The sequence below is a fragment of the Zophobas morio genome, unplaced genomic scaffold (genome assembly GCF_036711695.1).
Source record: "Zophobas morio isolate AGI-343-1 ecotype UQ-CSIRO unplaced genomic scaffold, CSIRO_AGI_Zmor_V1 ptg000021l, whole genome shotgun sequence".
NCBI lineage: Eukaryota > Metazoa > Arthropoda > Insecta > Coleoptera > Tenebrionidae > Zophobas > Zophobas morio.
This window is the reverse complement of record NW_026972126.1, coordinates 26,812,049-26,833,665: the sequence shown is the minus strand read 5'-3', so window position 1 is coordinate 26,833,665 and position 21,617 is coordinate 26,812,049. Positions and strand designations below refer to the sequence as shown.

General features: G+C 35.8%; 1 protein-coding gene across 1 annotated transcript in view; it reads left to right on the top strand.

The window, feature by feature from the left end:
• The first annotated feature begins 589 nt into the window (after positions 1-589).
• Positions 590-21,617, top strand: part of LOC135132977 (G protein-coupled receptor kinase 1) — a 151,882-nt gene continuing 130,854 nt past the window's right edge. The window contains exon 1 of the mRNA XM_064061195.1: positions 590-957. Coding sequence (XP_063917265.1) covers positions 845-957 — 113 coding nt within the window. The 5' untranslated portion in view covers positions 590-844. The remainder of the gene's footprint in view (positions 958-21,617) is intronic.

The window sequence follows — 21,617 nt, the reverse complement described above, 5'->3', positions numbered from 1 at the left end:
AATATAAATATTTACGTGAAGCACCCTCTGTCGACAAACTTGCCCCCCCCCGAATAAGTTTTCTAGCTACGGGGCTGTGATGCACGTTATATAAAACCAGTCCTTAACCTTGACGGAGTGAATTTTGTCTTGCGCTTGAATTATATTGTTGAAAAAAAATTAGCAATTAATGCAGTTTGTCAGTTTGTGTCATTTGTGTGACTTGTGATTACATCTGCATTTTGAGTACTTCTGACTGTCATGACTGATCTATCTAGGGACTTCTTGTTTATCAAAAGTAACCAAATTTGACGCATTTAAGTTGGTTGACCAGATCCGGCGCTGTCAGGGCGGCAACCATGAAGTCCCGAAACTTGAAAAAAAGTATTCACGGGGGCTTTGTTTGTGATTGCGGTTGTCTTCACTGGACTCTCGTGCGTCCTCGAGACGCCTCTGATTCTTCAGTTGTTTGCCGCGATGTCCTCCAGTCGCAGACTTTCTCTAGGGTTACCAATCTCGGTTGGTGCTCCTGTTAACAGCTGTTCCTCTCTTCTGACATCCCAACAGCTGTTCGGGCCACGCCTGCGCACATCACTCCTCCACAGCCCCAAACTCCGTCCAATCAGTCGCTGCTAGAGTTCCGGCGGTTGCGAATCGGGATCCTCGTTCCCTTGATGATCCAGGGACGGAGCGCTGAAATTGATCACCCGACGCGCATTCCTCTCGTGTCTCGATGCCGAATTATGTAATTGAATGGGGGCCGTTATGTAAGGACGAGCGGTGAGCGCGCGCGGCAGGTGTTGGTGAGCAGTGCGAAGTGTTCCGAAATATGTTTATTTGAGCGGAGTGAGGTGCAAGCTGCAAAATGGCGGACTTAGAGGCAGTGCTGGCCGATGTCAGCTATCTCATGGCCATGGAGAAGAGCAAGTGCACGCCAGCTGCGAGGGCCAGCAAGAAGATTGTGCTGCCCGACCCCAGGTGAGTCACCAAGGTCGTTCACCCTGGGGCGGCGAGCCGGCGAGCGGCCGGGGGCTGCCGGGCCACCGGAAGGGGGTTGCAGCCGGCTTCTACATTATCCGACAAAGCGGAATTTATTAAGGAATTAAAAACTAAACTAATTAACGAAAAGGGTTTACCCAGTGTGGTCTGGGTTTTGGTTGCACTGACAGCTGAAGATTTACCCAATAAGAGACCTTTGCTCTTATTTTTTTCATTTTCGACATGTGAAAGTCGTTAGATTTACCATCACTTGCGTTATCTGGTAAAGTTCAAATAAGTTTCGGCAAATAGCGAAATTACCCAAATTATAGGTTTTATCTAAATATCATTACGAAATAAATTTGCCACGATTTATACACTGTTTGCCCCCCGATTATTTCGCCAGTACCTAGCAGTAAAACGAAATTTTTATCAATACGAGCGATTTCGTGCTAAGTAGGTTGATCTAAGTGAGTGTTTATTATAACGAAAGTGAGGCTTTCTATCGTGGGTTTGTTGTGACGACAATTTGTAAAAAACCCGCAAGTACTTTTTACAAGTGAATCCAGCCCGCTTTCTCAATAACCCTGAGTCGGACCGGCCTGAAACCACGTCTCAAACTTATATTTTGAACTCGAGCATGCCAGCAGTTTCGTTGACATTCTGTGTGGTTTTTCGACGAAGATGATTTCATTGTTTAAATTTCAAACAATGTTTCATAAAATTGTAAACACGGTCGTTGTAAATTAGTACGCGTTGTCCTTAAAAATATGGTTTACGACGTTGTGCTGACCTAGCCCACCCAAACTGCGACGAAATCGGGTCTAGACAATCGTGTAATAATTGACCTGACTTCATTATAGGACCGAAATCTACACATCTGAACTCTAATTTTTTAAATAAATGATCGTCTCGTATGCTCCATTCATTTGTAATTTTTTTTTTCATTTCGTTGTTTAAATTTTCAACTTTTTGTGTAAAACATGCTCTACTAGGTTGTGCTGACCGTTTGAACATTAAATCATAACCAAACTCTGAGAAACTTCTTTCCAAAATGACTTTTTTAAATCAGGTCATAATTAGTAGTTTCGTTTGCTCAGAATATTTGTAATTTTGGAAATTTCTGACTTCATTGTCTTTTGTCCCCTCAAAATTTTATCTATTTTTTGCTTCTCGAGCGTAAACGACTCTCTACTTTTACTTACGTTTTCTCGATCTTTCATGACCCCTAGAGTATGAAGAAATAGGTCTCCCGTTTCCGTTTGTCCGTCTGTCTGCCGTCCTGATTTTATTAGACAGATAATCTCCGAAAGTACTGGGCCGATTGTTGTCAAATTTTGTATTTCTATTAGGAATATCATGTATTCATGTAGATGGTATAAAATTTGTCCAATCATCGCCACCAATAATGTGATGATGTCACTTCAAAATTGTACATAGTAAAGAATAAAAATCAGTCTTATCTTAGCAAGTACTAGGCCCCCCCACCCACCCCTTATTTTCTCATAAGATATGTCATCTGCCAAAATAAGACTTATCTTGGCAAGTACTAGCAGGTATAACACTCTGAAAAAAAAAGGACGAGTGAGGGGGCTAGTACTTACTAACATAAGTCTTATTTTGGCAGATGACATATTTTATGAAAAAATCGGGGGCGGGTGGGCGGGGCTAGTACCTGGTAAGATAAAACTGATTTTGGCAAAAGACATGTTCTCTGAGAAAATAAGGGGCGGGTGGGCGGGCCTAGTACTTGTTAAGTTAAAACTGAATTTGAACGAGTTAAATTCCTAAATTTAGCCGAAATGTGATGAGTTTTTACTTGCGATTTGTCATCGTATTCATATTTTTCAAATTTGCTTAAACAGGGTGACTCAAAAAAAATTAATGAATGCGTGAATTTATTTGGATTTAATCAGGAACCGCCAAACCGAATTCTTTGAAATCGTAGAGATATGTTTTAAAGTTTTCATAAGCATGGCAAATTTTTGATTAAAATCTATTTGCTCATCCCCCTAAAAAATTGATGACGTCATTTCAAAATATTGCTGAATCCATCCTATCTTAAATGTTCAAAATATGATGAGTCTATACTTGTGATTTATTTTTAATATATAATTAATATTTTTTAAATTTGCTTGTACAGAGTGTCTCAGAAAAATTAATGACTGTGTTGTTAAAAATAAATATCTAATCAGATTTAGGAATTAAACTCGTTCCTTAGAAATTGCGATTCAACATCTTTTAAATTTAAGAAGTTTTTAAAATAGGGACAAAATCAGTCTTGTCTTGACCACTGCTAGCCCCGCCCACCCGCCCTCTCTTTTCTTAGAAGGTATCTCATTTGCCAAAATCAGTCTTGTCTTAGCAAGTGCTAGCCCCGCCCACCCGCCCTCTGTTTTGTCAAAGGGTATGGCGTCTGCCAAAATCAGTCTTATCTGAGCAAATAGTAGCCCCACCCACCCGCCCCTATTTTCTCAGACGATATGTGATTTGCCAAAATAAGATTTATCTTAGGAAATACTAACAAGTACAACCCTCTGAGAAAATAAAGGGCTAGTGGGCGGGGCTAGCATTTGCTAAGATAAGTCTTATTTTGGCAGACGACATATCTTATGAAAAAATCGGGGGCGGGTGGGTGGGACTAGTACTTGTCAAGATAAAACTGATTTTGCCCATATTAATCTTGTAAAAACTAGTGAAATTCAAAGGTGTTAAATTGCAAACTGTTAAGCAACGAGTTAAATTCCTAAATCTACCCGAAATGTCATGAGTTTTTAATTGTGATTTGCCATCGTATTCATAGTTTTCAAATTTGCTTAAACAGGGTGACTCAAAAAAATTAATGAATGCGGGAATTTATTTTGATTTAGTCAGGAACCGCCAAACCTAATCATTGGAGATGTTTTAAAGTTTTCATAAGCATGGCAAATTTTTGATCAAAGTCTATTTGCTCATCCCCCTAAAAAATTGATGACGTCATTTCAAAATATTGCTGAATATGTCCATCCTACTTTAAATGTTCAAAATATGATTAGTCTATACTTGGGATTTATTTTTAATATATAATTAATATTTTTTAAATTTGCTTGTATAGAGTGTCTCAGAAAAGTTAATGACTGTGTTGTTAAAAAATAAACATCCAATCAGATTTAGGAATTTAACTGGTTCCTTAGAAATTGCTATTCAACATCTTTTAAATTTAACAAGTTTTTAAAATAGGGCCAAATCAGTCTTATCTTGGCCAGTGCTAGCTCCGCCCACCCGCCCTCTGTTTTCTCAGAAGGTATAGCATTTGCCAAAATCAGTCTTATCTTAGCAAGTGCTAGCCCCGCCCACCCGCCCTCTGTTTTGTCAAAGGGTATGGCGTTTGCCAAAATCAGTCTTATCTGAGCAAATAGTAGCCCCACCCACCCGCCCCTATTATTTGCTACCATAAGGCTTATTTTGGCAGATAACATATCCTATGAAAAAATATGGGGTGGGTGGGCGGGGCTAGTATCTGGTAAGATAAGACTGATTTTGGCAAATCCTGTATCCTTTGAGAAAATAGGGGGCGGGTGGGCGGGCCTAGTACTTGTTAAGATAAAACTAATTTTACTCCTATTAATCTTGTAAAAACTTATGGAATTTAAAGGTGTTAAATTGCAAACTTCCAAAGTAACGAGTTAAATTCCTAAATCTGCCCGAAATGTGCAAAATGTGATGAGTTTTTACTTGTGATTTATTTTTAATATACATATAAATAATATTTTTTAAATTTGCTTATACAGTGTCTCAGAAAAATTGTTGATTGTGTTGTTAAAAAATAAATATCCAATCAGATTTAGGGATTTAACTCGTTATTATAGAAATTTCAATTTAACACCTTTTAAATTTAACAAGTTTGTACAAGATTCGTAGGGCAAAATCAGTTTTATCTTAACAAATACTAGGTCCACCCGCCCGCCCTAGTTTCTCAGAATATATGATTTGCCGAAATCAGTCTTATCTTAGCAAGTGCTAGCCCCGCCCACCCGCCCTCTGTTTTGTCAAAGGGTATGGCGTCTGCCAAAATCAGTCTTATCTGAGCAAATAATAGCCCCACCCACCCGCCCCTATTTGCTCAGACGACATGTTATTTGCCAAAATAAGACTTATCTTAGCAAATACTTCTGAAAAAATAAAGGGCGAGTGGGCGGGGCTAGTACTTGCTACCATAAGGCTTATTTTGGCAGAGAACATATCCTATGAAAAAATAGGGGGCGGGTGGGCGGGGCTAGTATCTGGTAAGATAAGACTGATTTTGGCAAATCATATACCCTTTAAGAAAGTAAAGGGTGGGTGGGCGGGGCTAATACTTGCTAAGACTTATTTCGGCAAATGATATATCCTCTGAGAAAATCGGGGGCGGGTGGGCGGGCCTAGTACTTGTTAAGATAAAACTGATTTTGCCCATATTAATCTTGTAAAAACTAGTGAAATTCAAAGGTGTTAAATTGCAAACTATTAAGTAACGAGTTAAATCCCTAAATCTACCCGAAATGTGATGAGTTTTTACTTGTGGTTTGTCATTGCATTAATATTTTTCAAATTTGCTTAAACAGGGTGACTCAAAAAAATTAATGAATGCGTGAATTTATTTTGATTTAATCAGGAACCGCCAAACCGAGTCCTTTGAAATCTTGGAGATGTTTTAAAGTTTTCATAAGCATGGCAAATTTTTTATCAAAATCTATTTGTTCATCCCCCCCTAAAAAATTGATGACGTCATTTCAAAATATTGCTGAATATATCCATCCTACCTTAAATGTTCAAAATATGATGAGTCTATACTTGTGATTTATTTTTAATATATACTTAATTAATATTTTTTAAATTTGCTTGTACAGAGTGTCAGAAAAATTAATGACTGTTATTAAAAATAAATATCTAATCCGATTTAGGAATTAAACTCGTTCCTTAGAAATTGCGATTTAATGCCTTTTAAATTTAACAAGTTTTTACAAGTTTAATAGGGACAAAATAAGTTTTATCTTGGCCAGTGCTACCCCCGCCCACCCGCCCTCTGTGTTCTCAGAAGGTATGGCATTTGCCAAAATCAGTCTTATCTTAGCAAGTGCTAGCCCCGCCCACCCGCCCTCTGTTTTGTCAAAGAGTATGGCGTCTGCCAAAATCAGTCTCATCTGAGCAAATACTAGCCCCAGCCACCCGCCCCTATTTGCTCAGACGATATGTTATTTGCCAAAATAAGACTTATCTTAGCAAATACCTCTGAGAAAATAAAGGACGAGTGGACGGGACTAGTACTTGCCACCATAAGGCTTATTTTGGCAGATAACATATCCTATAAAAAAATAGGGGCGGGTGGGCGGGGCTAGTATCTGGTAAGATAAGACTGATTTTGGCAAATAATATACCCTTTAAGAAAGTAAAGGGTGGTTGGGCGGGGCTAATACTTGCTAAGATTTATTTCGGCAAATGATATATTCTCTGAGAAAATAGGGGGCGGGTGGGCGGGCCTAGTACTTGTTAAGATGAAACGGATTTTGCCTCGATTAATCTTGTAAAAACTTGTGAAATTTAAAGGTGTTAAATTGCAAACTTCCAGAGTAACGAGTTAAATTCCTAAATCTACCCGAAATGTGCAAAATGTGCTGATTATATATTTTAGATTTGCTTAAACACGGTGACTCAAAAAAATTAATGAATGCGTGAATTTATTTTATTCATTTAATCAGAAACTGCAAAACCGAATTCTTGGAAATCTTGGAGATATTTTAAAGTTTTCATAAGCATGGTAAATTTTTGATCAAAATGTATTTGCTCATCCCCCCTAAAAAATTGATGACGTCATATCAAAATATTGCTGAATAAATCTTATCTTAAATGTGCAAAGTATGATGAGTCTATGCTTGTAATTTATTTTTAATATATAATTAATATTTTTTAAATTTGCTTATACAGAGGGTTTCAGAAAAATTAATGATTGAGTTGTAAAAAAATAAATATCAGATTTAGGGATTATAACTCGCTATTAGTGACAGAAATTGCAATTTAACACCCTTTAAATTTAACAAGTTTTTACAATTTTAATAGGTGCAAAATCAATCTTTTCTTAGCAAGTGCTAGCCCCGCCCACCCGCCCTCTGTTTTCTCAGAGGGTATGGCGTCTGCCAAAATCAGTCTTATCTTACCAGGTACTAGCCCCACCCACCCGCCCCGATTTTCTCATAAGATATGTCATCTGCCAAAATAAAACCTATCTTAGCAAGTATTAACAAGTACAACCCTCTGAGAAAATAAAGAGCGAGTGGGCGGGGTTAGTACCTGGTAAGATAAGACTGATTTTGGCAAATGACATATCCTATGAGAAAATAGTGGGCGGGTGGGCGGGGCTAGTATCTTATAAGATAAGACTGATTTTGGCAAATCGTATATCCTCTGAGAAAATAGGGGGCGGGTGGGCGGGCCTAGTATCTGATAAGATAAGACTGATTTTGACAAATCGTATATCCTTTGAGAAAATTGCTCCTCCTATTAATCTTGTAAAAACTTATGAAATTTAAAGGTGTTAAAATTGCAAACTTCCATAGTAACGACTTAAATTCCTAAATCTATCCGAAATGTGGAAGATGTGATGATTATATATTTTACATTTGCTTATAAAGGTGGCTCAAAAAAATTAATGAATCCGTGAATTTATTTTAATCATTAATCAGGAACTACAAAACCGAATCCTTTGAAATCGTGGAGATGTTTTAAAGTTTTCATAAGCCTAATAAATTTTTATTAAAAATGTATTTGCTCATCCCCCCTAAAAAATTGTTGACGTCGTATCAAAATATTGCTGAATATATCTTATCTTAAATGTGCAAAATATAGGTCTAGTATTTGCCAAAATCAGTCTTATCTTAGCAAGTCCTAGCCCCGCCCATCCGCCCCATATTCTTCATAGGATATATCATTTGCCAAAATCAGTCTTATCTGAGCAGGTATCAGTCCCACCCACCCGCCCCTATTTTCTCAAAGGATATGTCATTTGCCAAATTAAGACTTTTCTGGGCAAGCACTAACGAGTACAATTCTTTGAGAAAATAAAGGGCGAGAGGGTGGGGCTAATACTTGCCAACATAAGTCTTATTTTGGCACATAACATTTCCGATGAAAAAGTAGGGGGCGGGTGGGCGGGGTTAGTACCTGGTAAGATAACACTGATTTTGGCAAATGACATATCCTATGAGAAAATAAGGAGCGAGAGGGCTTGTTAAGATAAAACTAATTTTGCTCTTATTAATCTTGTAAAAACTTATGAAATTTAAAGGTGTTAAATTGCAAACTTCCAAAGTAACGAGTTAAATTCCTAAATCTGCCCGAAATGTGCAAAATGTGATGAGTTTTTACTTGTGATTTATTTTTAATATACATATAAATAATATTTTTTAAATTTGCTTATACAGTGTCTCAGAAAAATTGTTGATTGTGTTGTTAAAAAATAAATATCCAATCAGATTTAGGGATTTAACTCGTTATTATAGAAATTTCAATTTAACACCTTTTAAATTTAACAAGTTTGTACAAGATTCGTAGGGCAAAATCAGTTTTATCTTAACAAATACTAGGTCCACCCGCCCGCCCCCTAGTTTCTCAGAATATATGATTTGCCGAAATCAGTCTTATCTTAGCAAGTGCTAGCCCCGCCCACCCGCCCTCTGTTTTGTCAAAGGGTATGGCGTCTGCCAAAATCAGTCTTATCTGAGCAAATAATAGCCCCACCCACCCGCCCCTATTTGCTCAGACGACATGTTATTTGCCAAAATAAGACTTATCTTAGCAAATACTTCTGAAAAAATAAAGGGCGAGTGGGCGGGGCTAGTACTTGCTACCATAAGGCTTATTTTGGCAGAGAACATATCCTATGAAAAAATAGGGGGCGGGTGGGCGGGGCTAGTATCTGGTAAGATAAGACTGATTTTGGCAAATCATATACCCTTTAAGAAAGTAAAGGGTGGGTGGGCGGGGCTAATACTTGCTAAGACTTATTTCGGCAAATGATATATCCTCTGAGAAAATCGGGGGCGGGTGGGCGGGCCTAGTACTTGTTAAGATAAAACTGATTTTGCCCATATTAATCTTGTAAAAACTAGTGAAATTCAAAGGTGTTAAATTGCAAACTATTAAGTAACGAGTTAAATCCCTAAATCTACCCGAAATGTGATGAGTTTTTACTTGTGGTTTGTCATTGCATTAATATTTTTCAAATTTGCTTAAACAGGGTGACTCAAAAAAATTAATGAATGCGTGAATTTATTTTGATTTAATCAGGAACCGCCAAACCGAGTCCTTTGAAATCTTGGAGATGTTTTAAAGTTTTCATAAGCATGGCAAATTTTTTATCAAAATCTATTTGTTCATCCCCCCCTAAAAAATTGATGACGTCATTTCAAAATATTGCTGAATATATCCATCCTACCTTAAATGTTCAAAATATGATGAGTCTATACTTGTGATTTATTTTTAATATATACTTAATTAATATTTTTTAAATTTGCTTGTACAGAGTGTCAGAAAAATTAATGACTGTTATTAAAAATAAATATCTAATCCGATTTAGGAATTAAACTCGTTCCTTAGAAATTGCGATTTAATGCCTTTTAAATTTAACAAGTTTTTACAAGTTTAATAGGGACAAAATAAGTTTTATCTTGGCCAGTGCTACCCCCGCCCACCCGCCCTCTGTGTTCTCAGAAGGTATGGCATTTGCCAAAATCAGTCTTATCTTAGCAAGTGCTAGCCCCGCCCACCCGCCCTCTGTTTTGTCAAAGAGTATGGCGTCTGCCAAAATCAGTCTCATCTGAGCAAATACTAGCCCCAGCCACCCGCCCCTATTTGCTCAGACGATATGTTATTTGCCAAAATAAGACTTATCTTAGCAAATACCTCTGAGAAAATAAAGGACGAGTGGACGGGACTAGTACTTGCCACCATAAGGCTTATTTTGGCAGATAACATATCCTATAAAAAAATAGGGGCGGGTGGGCGGGGCTAGTATCTGGTAAGATAAGACTGATTTTGGCAAATAATATACCCTTTAAGAAAGTAAAGGGTGGTTGGGCGGGGCTAATACTTGCTAAGATTTATTTCGGCAAATGATATATTCTCTGAGAAAATAGGGGGCGGGTGGGCGGGCCTAGTACTTGTTAAGATGAAACGGATTTTGCCTCGATTAATCTTGTAAAAACTTGTGAAATTTAAAGGTGTTAAATTGCAAACTTCCAGAGTAACGAGTTAAATTCCTAAATCTACCCGAAATGTGCAAAATGTGCTGATTATATATTTTAGATTTGCTTAAACACGGTGACTCAAAAAAATTAATGAATGCGTGAATTTATTTTATTCATTTAATCAGAAACTGCAAAACCGAATTCTTGGAAATCTTGGAGATATTTTAAAGTTTTCATAAGCATGGTAAATTTTTGATCAAAATGTATTTGCTCATCCCCCCTAAAAAATTGATGACGTCATATCAAAATATTGCTGAATAAATCTTATCTTAAATGTGCAAAGTATGATGAGTCTATGCTTGTAATTTATTTTTAATATATAATTAATATTTTTTAAATTTGCTTATACAGAGGGTTTCAGAAAAATTAATGATTGAGTTGTAAAAAAATAAATATCAGATTTAGGGATTATAACTCGCTATTAGTGACAGAAATTGCAATTTAACACCCTTTAAATTTAACAAGTTTTTACAATTTTAATAGGTGCAAAATCAATCTTTTCTTAGCAAGTGCTAGCCCCGCCCACCCGCCCTCTGTTTTCTCAGAGGGTATGGCGTCTGCCAAAATCAGTCTTATCTTACCAGGTACTAGCCCCACCCACCCGCCCCGATTTTCTCATAAGATATGTCATCTGCCAAAATAAAACCTATCTTAGCAAGTATTAACAAGTACAACCCTCTGAGAAAATAAAGAGCGAGTGGGCGGGGTTAGTACCTGGTAAGATAAGACTGATTTTGGCAAATGACATATCCTATGAGAAAATAGTGGGCGGGTGGGCGGGGCTAGTATCTTATAAGATAAGACTGATTTTGGCAAATCGTATATCCTCTGAGAAAATAGGGGGCGGGTGGGCGGGCCTAGTATCTGATAAGATAAGACTGATTTTGACAAATCGTATATCCTTTGAGAAAATTGCTCCTCCTATTAATCTTGTAAAAACTTATGAAATTTAAAGGTGTTAAAATTGCAAACTTCCATAGTAACGACTTAAATTCCTAAATCTATCCGAAATGTGGAAGATGTGATGATTATATATTTTACATTTGCTTATAAAGGTGGCTCAAAAAAATTAATGAATCCGTGAATTTATTTTAATCATTAATCAGGAACTACAAAACCGAATCCTTTGAAATCGTGGAGATGTTTTAAAGTTTTCATAAGCCTAATAAATTTTTATTAAAAATGTATTTGCTCATCCCCCCTAAAAAATTGTTGACGTCGTATCAAAATATTGCTGAATATATCTTATCTTAAATGTGCAAAATATAGGTCTAGTATTTGCCAAAATCAGTCTTATCTTAGCAAGTCCTAGCCCCGCCCATCCGCCCCATATTCTTCATAGGATATATCATTTGCCAAAATCAGTCTTATCTGAGCAGGTATCAGTCCCACCCACCCGCCCCTATTTTCTCAAAGGATATGTCATTTGCCAAATTAAGACTTTTCTGGGCAAGCACTAACGAGTACAATTCTTTGAGAAAATAAAGGGCGAGAGGGTGGGGCTAATACTTGCCAACATAAGTCTTATTTTGGCACATAACATTTCCGATGAAAAAGTAGGGGGCGGGTGGGCGGGGTTAGTACCTGGTAAGATAACACTGATTTTGGCAAATGACATATCCTATGAGAAAATAAGGAGCGAGAGGGCTTGTTAAGATAAAACTAATTTTGCTCTTATTAATCTTGTAAAAACTTATGAAATTTAAAGGTGTTAAATTGAAAACTTCCAAAGTAACGAGTTAAATTCCGAAATCTGCCCGAAATGTGCAAAATGTGATGAGTTTTTACTTGTGATTTATTTTTAATATATAATTAATACTTTTTAAATTCTCTTATAAAAAACTGCCTCAGAAAAATTAATGATTGTGTTGTTAAAAAATAAACATCCAATCAGATTTAGGAATTTAACTCGTTACTTTGGAAGTTTGCAATTTAACACCTTTAAATTTCACAAGTTTGTACGAGATTCTTAGGGCAAAATCAGTTTTATCTGAACAAATACTAGCCCCGCCCACACGCCCTCTCTTTTCTCAGAGGATGACGTTTTTGCTAAAATCAGTCTTTCTGATCAAGTACTAGCCCCGCCCACCCGCCCCTGTTTTCTCGGAGGATATGTTATTTGCCAAAAGAGTCTTATCTGAACAAGTACTAGCCCCACCCACCCGCCCCTGTTTTCTCAGAGGATATATTATTTGCTAAAATAAGACTTATCTTATCAAGTACTAACAAGTACAACAACCCTCTGAGAAAATAAAGAGCGAGAGGGCGGGGCTAGTACTTGCTAACATAACTCTTATTTTGGCAAATGACATCCTATGAGAAAGTAGGAGGCGGGTGGGTGGGGCTAATATTTGATAAGATAAGACTTATCTTTGCAAATCATATATCCTCAGAGAGAATAGGGGGTGGGTGGGCGGGCCTACTACTTGTTAAGATAAAACTAATTTTGCTCCTATTAATCTTGTAAAAACTTGTGAAATTTAAAGGTATTAAATTGCAAACTTCGATAGTAACGAATTAAATTCCTAGATCTACCCGGAATGTGCAAGATATCCATTAAAAAAAAAGATTGGGAATTGCACTCTCTTGTCAGAAAAATAAAGTTATTTTTCTTTTGCAAGGATTTATTAAACCCACGTAACAATATAATTAATATTTTTTAAATTTGCTTATACAAAGTGCCTCAGAAAAATTAAAGATTGTGTTGTTAAAAATAAACATCCAATCAGATTGAGGAATTTAACTCGGTTACTATAGAAATTGCAATTTAACACCTTTTAAATGTAACAAGTTTGTACAAGATTCTTAGGGCAAAATCAGTTTTATCTTAAGAAGTACTAGCCCCGCCCACCCGCCCCCTATTTTCTTATAGGATATGTCATTTGCCAAAATCAGTCTTATCTGAGCCAGTATTAGCCCCACCCACCCGCCCCTATTTTCTCAAAGGATATGCCATTTGCCAAATTAAGACTTTTCTGAGCAAGTATAGTGAACCAAGAGTTATAAGGTTATATGGCCATCATAAAATCATCCCATTGTGTCGAAGTTAAGTTGTTTACAATAGAAAAGGTTTTAGGGTCGTAAATAACGTGTCCACTGCAGCTCGACTGGCTCTTCTGGTTTCGTTCAGGGGCGGCTTTCACTAAATATGAAAATCCACCACTCCACTATTTCTTTACTACCTGCAGCCCCTGAAGGTTCCGAAATAACCACTCGCTTTGAAAGCCGGCCCTGTTAAATATGAGCAAGAAATGTTTAGAAGATGATTTATTGCCAACCGGTAAGCTTAGTAAGAACCACACAAAGGGGGTATTTATTTGCGGTCAACTACTTTTATGATGGCCATATAACCTTATAGCTCTTGGTTCACTATACTAATAAGTACAACTCTCTGAGAAAATAAAGGGCGAGAGAGTGGGGCTAATACTTGCTAACATAAGTCTTATTTTGGCAAATGAAATATCCTATGAGAAAATAGTGGGCGGGTGGGCGGGGCTAGTATTTGACGACGTAACACTGAATTTGGCAAATCATATATCCTCTGAGAAAGTAGGGGGCGGGTGGGCGGGCCTAGTATTTATTAAGATCAAACTGATTTTTCCCCTATTAATCTTGTAAAAACTTGTGAAATTTTGAAGTCTTAAATTCCTTCCGAGTTAAATTCCTAAATCTACCTGAAATTTTTTCTAAATTTTTTGGGCTTTCTTTGTGATTTTTTGACGAAGATGATTTCATTGTTTAAATTTTAATCAACGTTGTGTATAAAAATTGCTCCACTACGTTGTGCTGACCGAACCTTGAAACGACGCAATTTTTCTGAAACTTTTGAACATAAAATCACACCTAAACTTTGACAATTTTTTTCTAAAACTACATTTTTAAATCGGCTCATAAACAATAGTTTTGTTGTGATTTTTCGACGAAGATGATTTAAATTTTAATCAAAATTGACTTTAACCATCCTTGAAACCACGCAAACTTTGCTGAATCATTTGAACATAAAATCACACCAAAATTCTGACAATTTTTTTTCTAAAACAGCTTTTATAATTTTGTAAATTCTGACTAAAAACAAATTTAATAGTCGGTTTTGTGAAAATTGTTCTACTTTTTTCGTGACGGTTTCTTAATTTAGACGTTTTAATATTGATTTGGCTTAATCTTGAACCGCTGTCATTTATTGATTATCGTCTATTTTTAAAAAGTGGGTGAAGTGCGATTTTTTTTATCAACGAACATAATCCCATTGTTGTCGCATTGTTTTGAAAATCAACTTACACACATGTTAAATGAATTATTTAGGTACTATTTCTGAGTTTCTAGAAATCTTGTGCCAAACTCTAAAAATTACCCTCATCTAGCAAAACCAGCAAAGGTACTCCTCCAGCTTTTATGGATTATAAAAAGCTTATGATTCATTTCCTCACTCATGGTTAATAAAACTCCGCATCATCTGTTGCCCACTTTATTTAATTACGAATTTCCATAATAACTCATCTCGTTTCGCGGAATCCAAGATTTCGTCCCCGGCAGATAAGCAGCCATCTGGCGCTCCTCAGGGGTCGATACTGAAAACACTCTTTTCGCTTTATATGATAATGACATCACTCTGTCCGTTTCGCCACAAGTTTGATTCCAGACCACAACAAAGCGCGAGCGCGTTATCTCCAATTCTACGAAAACTCGAACAATAGTAATTACAGGCCCGTATCTATAAATTTTTCTCGTTTGGCGCGGTGTCTCCGGTGGAGATAAATTGGCTGCGAGGGTTGGGAAAGAATCAAATGTGCTCCATTTTCATGACATCTTTTGTAATGACATAAAGGGAAACACCATACAATGAAGTTATTGTACCTATTTTAGTAGTGTTGGAACACAATGGAATGACAACCGCAACAAGTACAATGCTTCTGTGCATACGTTCCCGTTTTGCGGCTTCATGCAATTTTTCGCCTTATTGTTCTTAGATGATTCACGTCATTGTCCAAAACTAGCTGTCAATCGTACGAACACAACAACACAATTTGTCTACTTAGCGCCGACATTATTATTATTTTGTTTTCGAATTGTTTGTTTATTATCGCTTAGGTAAAAATTGCTTCCATCCATAAACAGCTTTGATGTTTGACGTTCGCGAAATTCGCTGTTTACTCTTTTTTGTAGGAGAGCGTTCGTCGAAATTAAAATCGCAATTCGGCTAAAGCAAATATGGACTTTTACTAGAAAGCGTTCTCATTTTCCGCAAACACGCCAATAATGCGAGCTTTAAACAAACCGCAAGTGATGTCAAATGAGGTGCTAATGGTGCTAATAAATTCAGCGTTTTGATCATTTGCATAATTAAGCGGCTGGAACGGGTTCTTTCCGGCAAAAACGGTGACGCGTGTTTTCGGGAACGAACGACTCGTCGAAGCGTGTTTGTTTTTTGATAAGTCGAACTGAAAAAAGCCCTGTATTCGTTCGTACGATTAACAATAATAGCTTCGAGGTCAAGCTATATCGTAGTCTTTTTTTGAATAATTTAGGGTTCGGAGTTTTCCCGAACTTCGCGTTCATAAATCTTCCACAAGAATAAAGACCCCACGAAACAATAAACTCCCTAACAAACGATAATGAGTGTTCAGAATTCAATATTTATTTCGTCGGGTCATGCACGACCCGCTTATTTTTTCGGTTTTTCGTGACAACTCTTTCCGCGTTTGGCTCTAATTGGGTTCATGACTTGTCTGTTTAGCGTTGCCACATGTAAATAAAACAGTGCGATTTTTCCGGCGTCGTTTATTTATTTTTCGTTTTATCGTCTTGTGTGCACATAAAAGGAGTTGTTCAAACTCAATTTATGCAGATAAAAGCCCCGTATCTGTAAAGTTTCAAGTGTCTACTTTATATTTATGATTAAATTTCAGAAGCTATAAATAACGGAGTATCTGTTCTGTCTATTTTTGACAATGTCGGAACTCGGAGATGTTTATGCGTGTCTTTCGCGGCGGAATTGATCGGCGGAGGCGACGGAGGGGACTCGCTAGAGGAGGTATAACAATGTTTTCATTTTCGCGATGATAAAATAATATTGATGTAGATGTATTATGTATAAAACTGCAGATTTTTCCATGTTCTAAGCCCCTGAAAACCGTTTAATAAAAAAAAATTCGTCTTTTTTGTGTGTGAAACGCAGAATCGCTTGCAATTACCCACACTGACAGAGTAACGTATTTTTAATTTTTTTCTTTTATTAAATTTTAAATACTTGATTAAAGTCAAAATATGCCATAAATTACTTCGAAATACGTCGATTGAACATTTTGTGATGCGGTTATTAATTTTTTGCAAGTCACTTCCGGCCTCATTTCTTCGATAACTCCAATCGTTTTTCTAGGATCGCCAATTGAAATATCGCAATTTTTAAAAATTTCAAAAAATTGGAGTTTCAGATCGAATTTTTCAAAAATTTTGCTCCGTGACCCTAAACACACTATATTCCTGGAATTATTTTTTTTATTCTTGTGTTTTTTGATTTTGGAATATCGATTGAATTTCCCGAGACTTCAATGTGAATTTTTCAATTAACCCATTCGCAATTTTTCGTTTCGGTTTTTTTTCCTTTACTTCAGTTTCTCAATGTTTCTTCATTCCAGTGGTTACTCTTAATATTGTTGAACCATTTTCCAAAATCAGTATTATCTTTACAAATACTAGCCCCGCCCACCCACCCTCTCTTTTTTTAGAATGTATGTGATATGCCACAGTCAGTCTTATCTTAAAAAAATTCTAGCCCCGCCCACCCACCCTCTTTTTTCTTAGAATGAATGTAGTTTGCCACAGTCAATCGTATCTTAGCAAGTACCAGCTAAATATCGAAACCGACATTTCTGAAATCAAACATTCAAACATTCGAAAAATAAAAAACTGCGAATTAGAAAAATCGAGAAATTGAGAAATCGGGAACTCGAAAAATTGAAACATTAAAAAACCGAAAAAACGAAAAATTTTGAATTCGGAAAACCAAAAATTTGGAAAAATCAAAAATTAATCGATACATTAAACAATCTAAACATTGAAAACCCGATAAATCGAGAATTGAGAACTTGAAAAAACGAAATATTGAAAACTGAACAATCGAAGGAAACGAAAAATCGAAAATTGGGAACAGGAAATCGAAAAATCGAAAAAATGCAAAATTTTAATTTCGAAAGTCGAGAAGTTGAAAAATTGGAGATCGAAAAATGCAGAGCCACAAAAATTGAGAAATTGAAAATTCCAAAAATCGAAAAATGCAGGACCAAACAAGAATTTGAGAAATTGGGACATCGTCAAATCGAGAAAACCGAACTTGAGAGTTCGAAAAATTGAAACATCGAAAAACGGAAAATCGAATAATAAATTGGTGTCTAATTGTAGAAAATCTTCCGTTAGTTACGATTGTGAAATCGGCGCTACGATATCTGGTCCAATAAACACGCAAAATGAATTCAAAATTTTCAAAAATTTTCCAAAAAAGTGGTTAAAATTGGTTCAATCGACCGAAAGTTGGTGTCAAATTGTGGATAATTTCCGCTAGTTACGATTCTGAAATCGCCGCCACGATATCTGGTCAAATAAAGACGAAAAGTGTATTCAAAATTTCCAAAAAAGTGGTTAAAATTGGTTCAATCGACCGAAAGTTGGTGTCAAATTGTAGATAATCTTCCGCTAGTTACGATTCTTAAATCGTCGCCATTATATCTGGTCCAATAAATACGCAAACTGAATTCAAAATTTCCAAAAAATTTCCAAAAAAGTGGTTAAAATTGGTTCAATTGACCGAAAGTTGGTGTCAAATTACAGATAATCTTCCGCTAGTTACGATTCTGAAATCGCCTCCACGATATCTGGTCCAATAAAGACGCAAAGTGAATTCAAAATTTCCAAAAATTTTCCAAAAAAAGTGGTTAAAATTGGTTGAATCGACCGAAAGTTGGTGTCAAATTGTAGATAATCTTCCGCTAGTTACGATTCTGAAATCGCCGCCCCCGATATCTGGTCCAATAAACGCGCAAAGTGTATTCAAAATTTCCAAAAAAGTCGTTAAAATTGGTTCAATCAACCGAAAGTTGGTGTCAAATTGTTGATAATCCTCCGCTAGTTACGATTCTGAAATCGCCGCCACGATATCCGGTCCAGTAAACACGCAAAGTGAATTCAAAATTTCCAAAAATTTTCCAAAAAACTGGTTTAAATTGGATTAATAGACCGAAAATCGGTGTTAAATTGTAGATAATCTTCCGCTAGTTACGATTCTGAAATCTCCGCTACGATATCTGGTCCAATAAACACGCAAAGTGAATTCAAAATTTCCAAAAATTTTCCAAAAAACTGGTTAAAATTGGTTCAATCGAGCGAAAGTGGGTGTCAAATTGTAGATAATCTTCCGCTAGTTATGATTCTGAAATCGGCACCACGATATCTGGTCCAATAAACCCGCAAAGTGAATTCAAAATTTCCAAAAATTTTCAAAAAAAGTGGTGAAAATTGATTCAATCGACCGAAAATTAGTGTGAAAAGATTATGAAAAATGCGATTAGAAAAGGAGCGAAAAAGGGCGTCAAATAAAGACAAAAAAGGGCGACAAAAGAGCAACAATATAGGAAAAAACTGGAAAAAAGGCGATAAAAAAGGTAGATAAATAATTTGAGACAAAAAAGTCCACAAAAAATTCAGATCAACGAAAATGCGATACATAAAGCGGGGTCAAAAAAAACGACATGAAAAAGTAACAAAATAAAAATTTCATTTTTGATTCTTCAATTTTACAATTTTTGCAAATCCCAAATCGAAGAAATAAAGAAAGGAAAAACTGAAATTCTGAAAAACTAAAAATTGAGAAACTTAAAATGGAAAAAATGAATAATCGAAAAATTGGAAAGAAAAAAGAATGGTCAAAATTGAAAAAAGTCGAAAAACTGTATTATTGAAAAATCTGAAAATCCAAAAGTTGGAAAATCGAAAAATTGCAAATCCAAACACTGAAAAACTGAACAATTGAAAAAATAAAGAAAAAAACCGAAACGAAAATTGCGAATAAAAAAATTACAAAAAATTAAAATCAAAAATTGCAAAATCAAAAAATCGAAGAAACAAAAAACAATGAAAAACTGACGAAATTAAAAAAAACTACTACCATTTTCGAAAATTACGAAAAAATTAGAGTAAAAAAAAAACGAGAGAAAAGATTATGAAAAATGCGATCAGAAAAGGAGCGAAAAAGGGCGACAAAAAAGCAACAATATGGCGAGAAACTGGAGAAAAGGCGACAAAAAAGGTAGACAAATAATTTGAGACAAAAAAGTCCACAAAAAATTCAAATCAAACAAAAGGCGGTACATAAAGGAAAGTAAAAAAAAAACGACATGAAAAAGTAACAAAATAAAAATTTCATTATTGATTCTTCAATTTTACAATTTTTGCAAATTCCAAATCGAAGAAATAAAGACAGGAAAAACTGAAATTCTGAAAAACTAAAAATTGAGAAACTTAAAATGGAAAAATGAATAATCGAAAAGTTGGAAAGAAAAACGAATGGTCAAAATTGAAAAAAGTCGAAAAACTGTATTAAAGGCAACAAAAAAGGAAGAAACTGGGAAAAAAGGCGATAAAAAAGGGGAGTGAAAAAAACCGACATGAAAAGGTAACAAAATAAAAAAAATAATCGTGTCTGACAGAACATAGAAAATACGTCAGACGACAAAAAAAGGTCCCCAAAAAAACAAAGGGGAGGGGAACTCAAGAAAAAAATCGATAAAAAAGGAGCCAAAAATAGAGGCAACGGAATCCACAAAAAAAAAACAACCAACGAAAACAGGGAGTCATTAAAAAGCGATGAAAAAGTCACAAAAAAATGCGAGAGACGATAAAAAAGAGACAAAGAAAGGCTACAGAAAAAGTAACAAAAAAGGCTACAAAAAACATATACATATGTAGAAACCAAAAAGAACGTCAAAAATTGAAAAAAAATAAGGAGAATAAACCAAGGAAAAAAAGGAGAAAAAAATAGTAAGGACAAAAAATGTAACAAAAAAGAAAAAACCGCACCCAAAGAAACGCAATAGAAAAGGTTACAAAAAATTCAAGAACGACAACAAAAAATCCAACAACCACGACACAAAAGCTAAAATCAATGATAAAAACTACAAAAAAAAGGGCCAAATAAGAACCAGCAAGGGTTACAAAAAAACAACAAGAGGTCAAAAAGACAAAAAGACGCGACCAAAAAAAAAACGACAAAAGTAGGAGCACAGAGGCCATAAAAAATTGGACCACAAAAAGCCAATAAAAAACCGATAGAAAACGTCATAAAAAAATGCGAGAAAAGCGATTTAATTGTGACAAAGAAGGGTTACATAAAGAGTAACAAATAAAAACAAACAACAGCAAGAAAAAAGTAAAAACGACGTCAAAATGAGGTGCGCGGGGCTGAGTATAGCTTTTTCTAGTGTTAAGAGAAAGCAGAAGCCCCGCCCACGAATCCCCTATTCATTCCAATGACTACTCTTAATATCGTTCAGTCTTATATTAGCAAGTTAGAGCCCCGCCCACCCACCCTCTATTGTCTTAGAGGATATGTTTTTTACCAAAATTAGTCTTATCTTAGCAAATACTAGCCCCCCCCCCCCTAACCGTGCTGTTCTCATTCTTACGATTTTTATTTCTGTTTACTGTAAGATCCAAATAGAATCACTGAAATCGAGATGGGGTGGGTGGGCGGGGTTTAGGCTTTTAAGAAAAGAAAATAAAACCGCTAATCCTAAAAATTGCAAAAAATGAGGACAATAAACCAAGGAAATAAAAGGAGAAAAAAAACAGTAGGGATAAAGAAGTTCAGATAAAAGACAAAAAATGCAACAAAAAGGAAAAAAACGGCAGACAAAGTAACGCAATAGAAAAATTTACAAAAAAAACACAAAAGAGTGACAAAAAAAACCGAAAATAAATGACACAAACTACAAAAAAACTGAATAAGAACAAAAATGGGCTACAAAAAAACAAGAAGAGGAAAAAGACAAGAAAGATGGGACCAAAAGAAAGACGACAAAAATGGAGTAAAAAAACCAAAAGAAAACATAACTATAACAGCAAGAAAAAAGGCAAAAAAGGCATCAAAACGGGGGACAATCGACAAAGAATTACCATAAAAACCAGACAAAAAAATACGAACAAAAAAGTATACAAAAAATCTGACAAAAAAATTTGCCGCTTTCTAAAAATTCAATAATAAATTTATCTACTTGTAGAGGCCACATGTTTCCGTGTCCTTCGTGATTTAAAGAAATAAACGTTAAAATATGACTGAAAGTCTGACAACTAATTGACAGATTAATTAATTCAGCAAAGAGTCAAATGGAGCGGCACATTAATAAACGAACT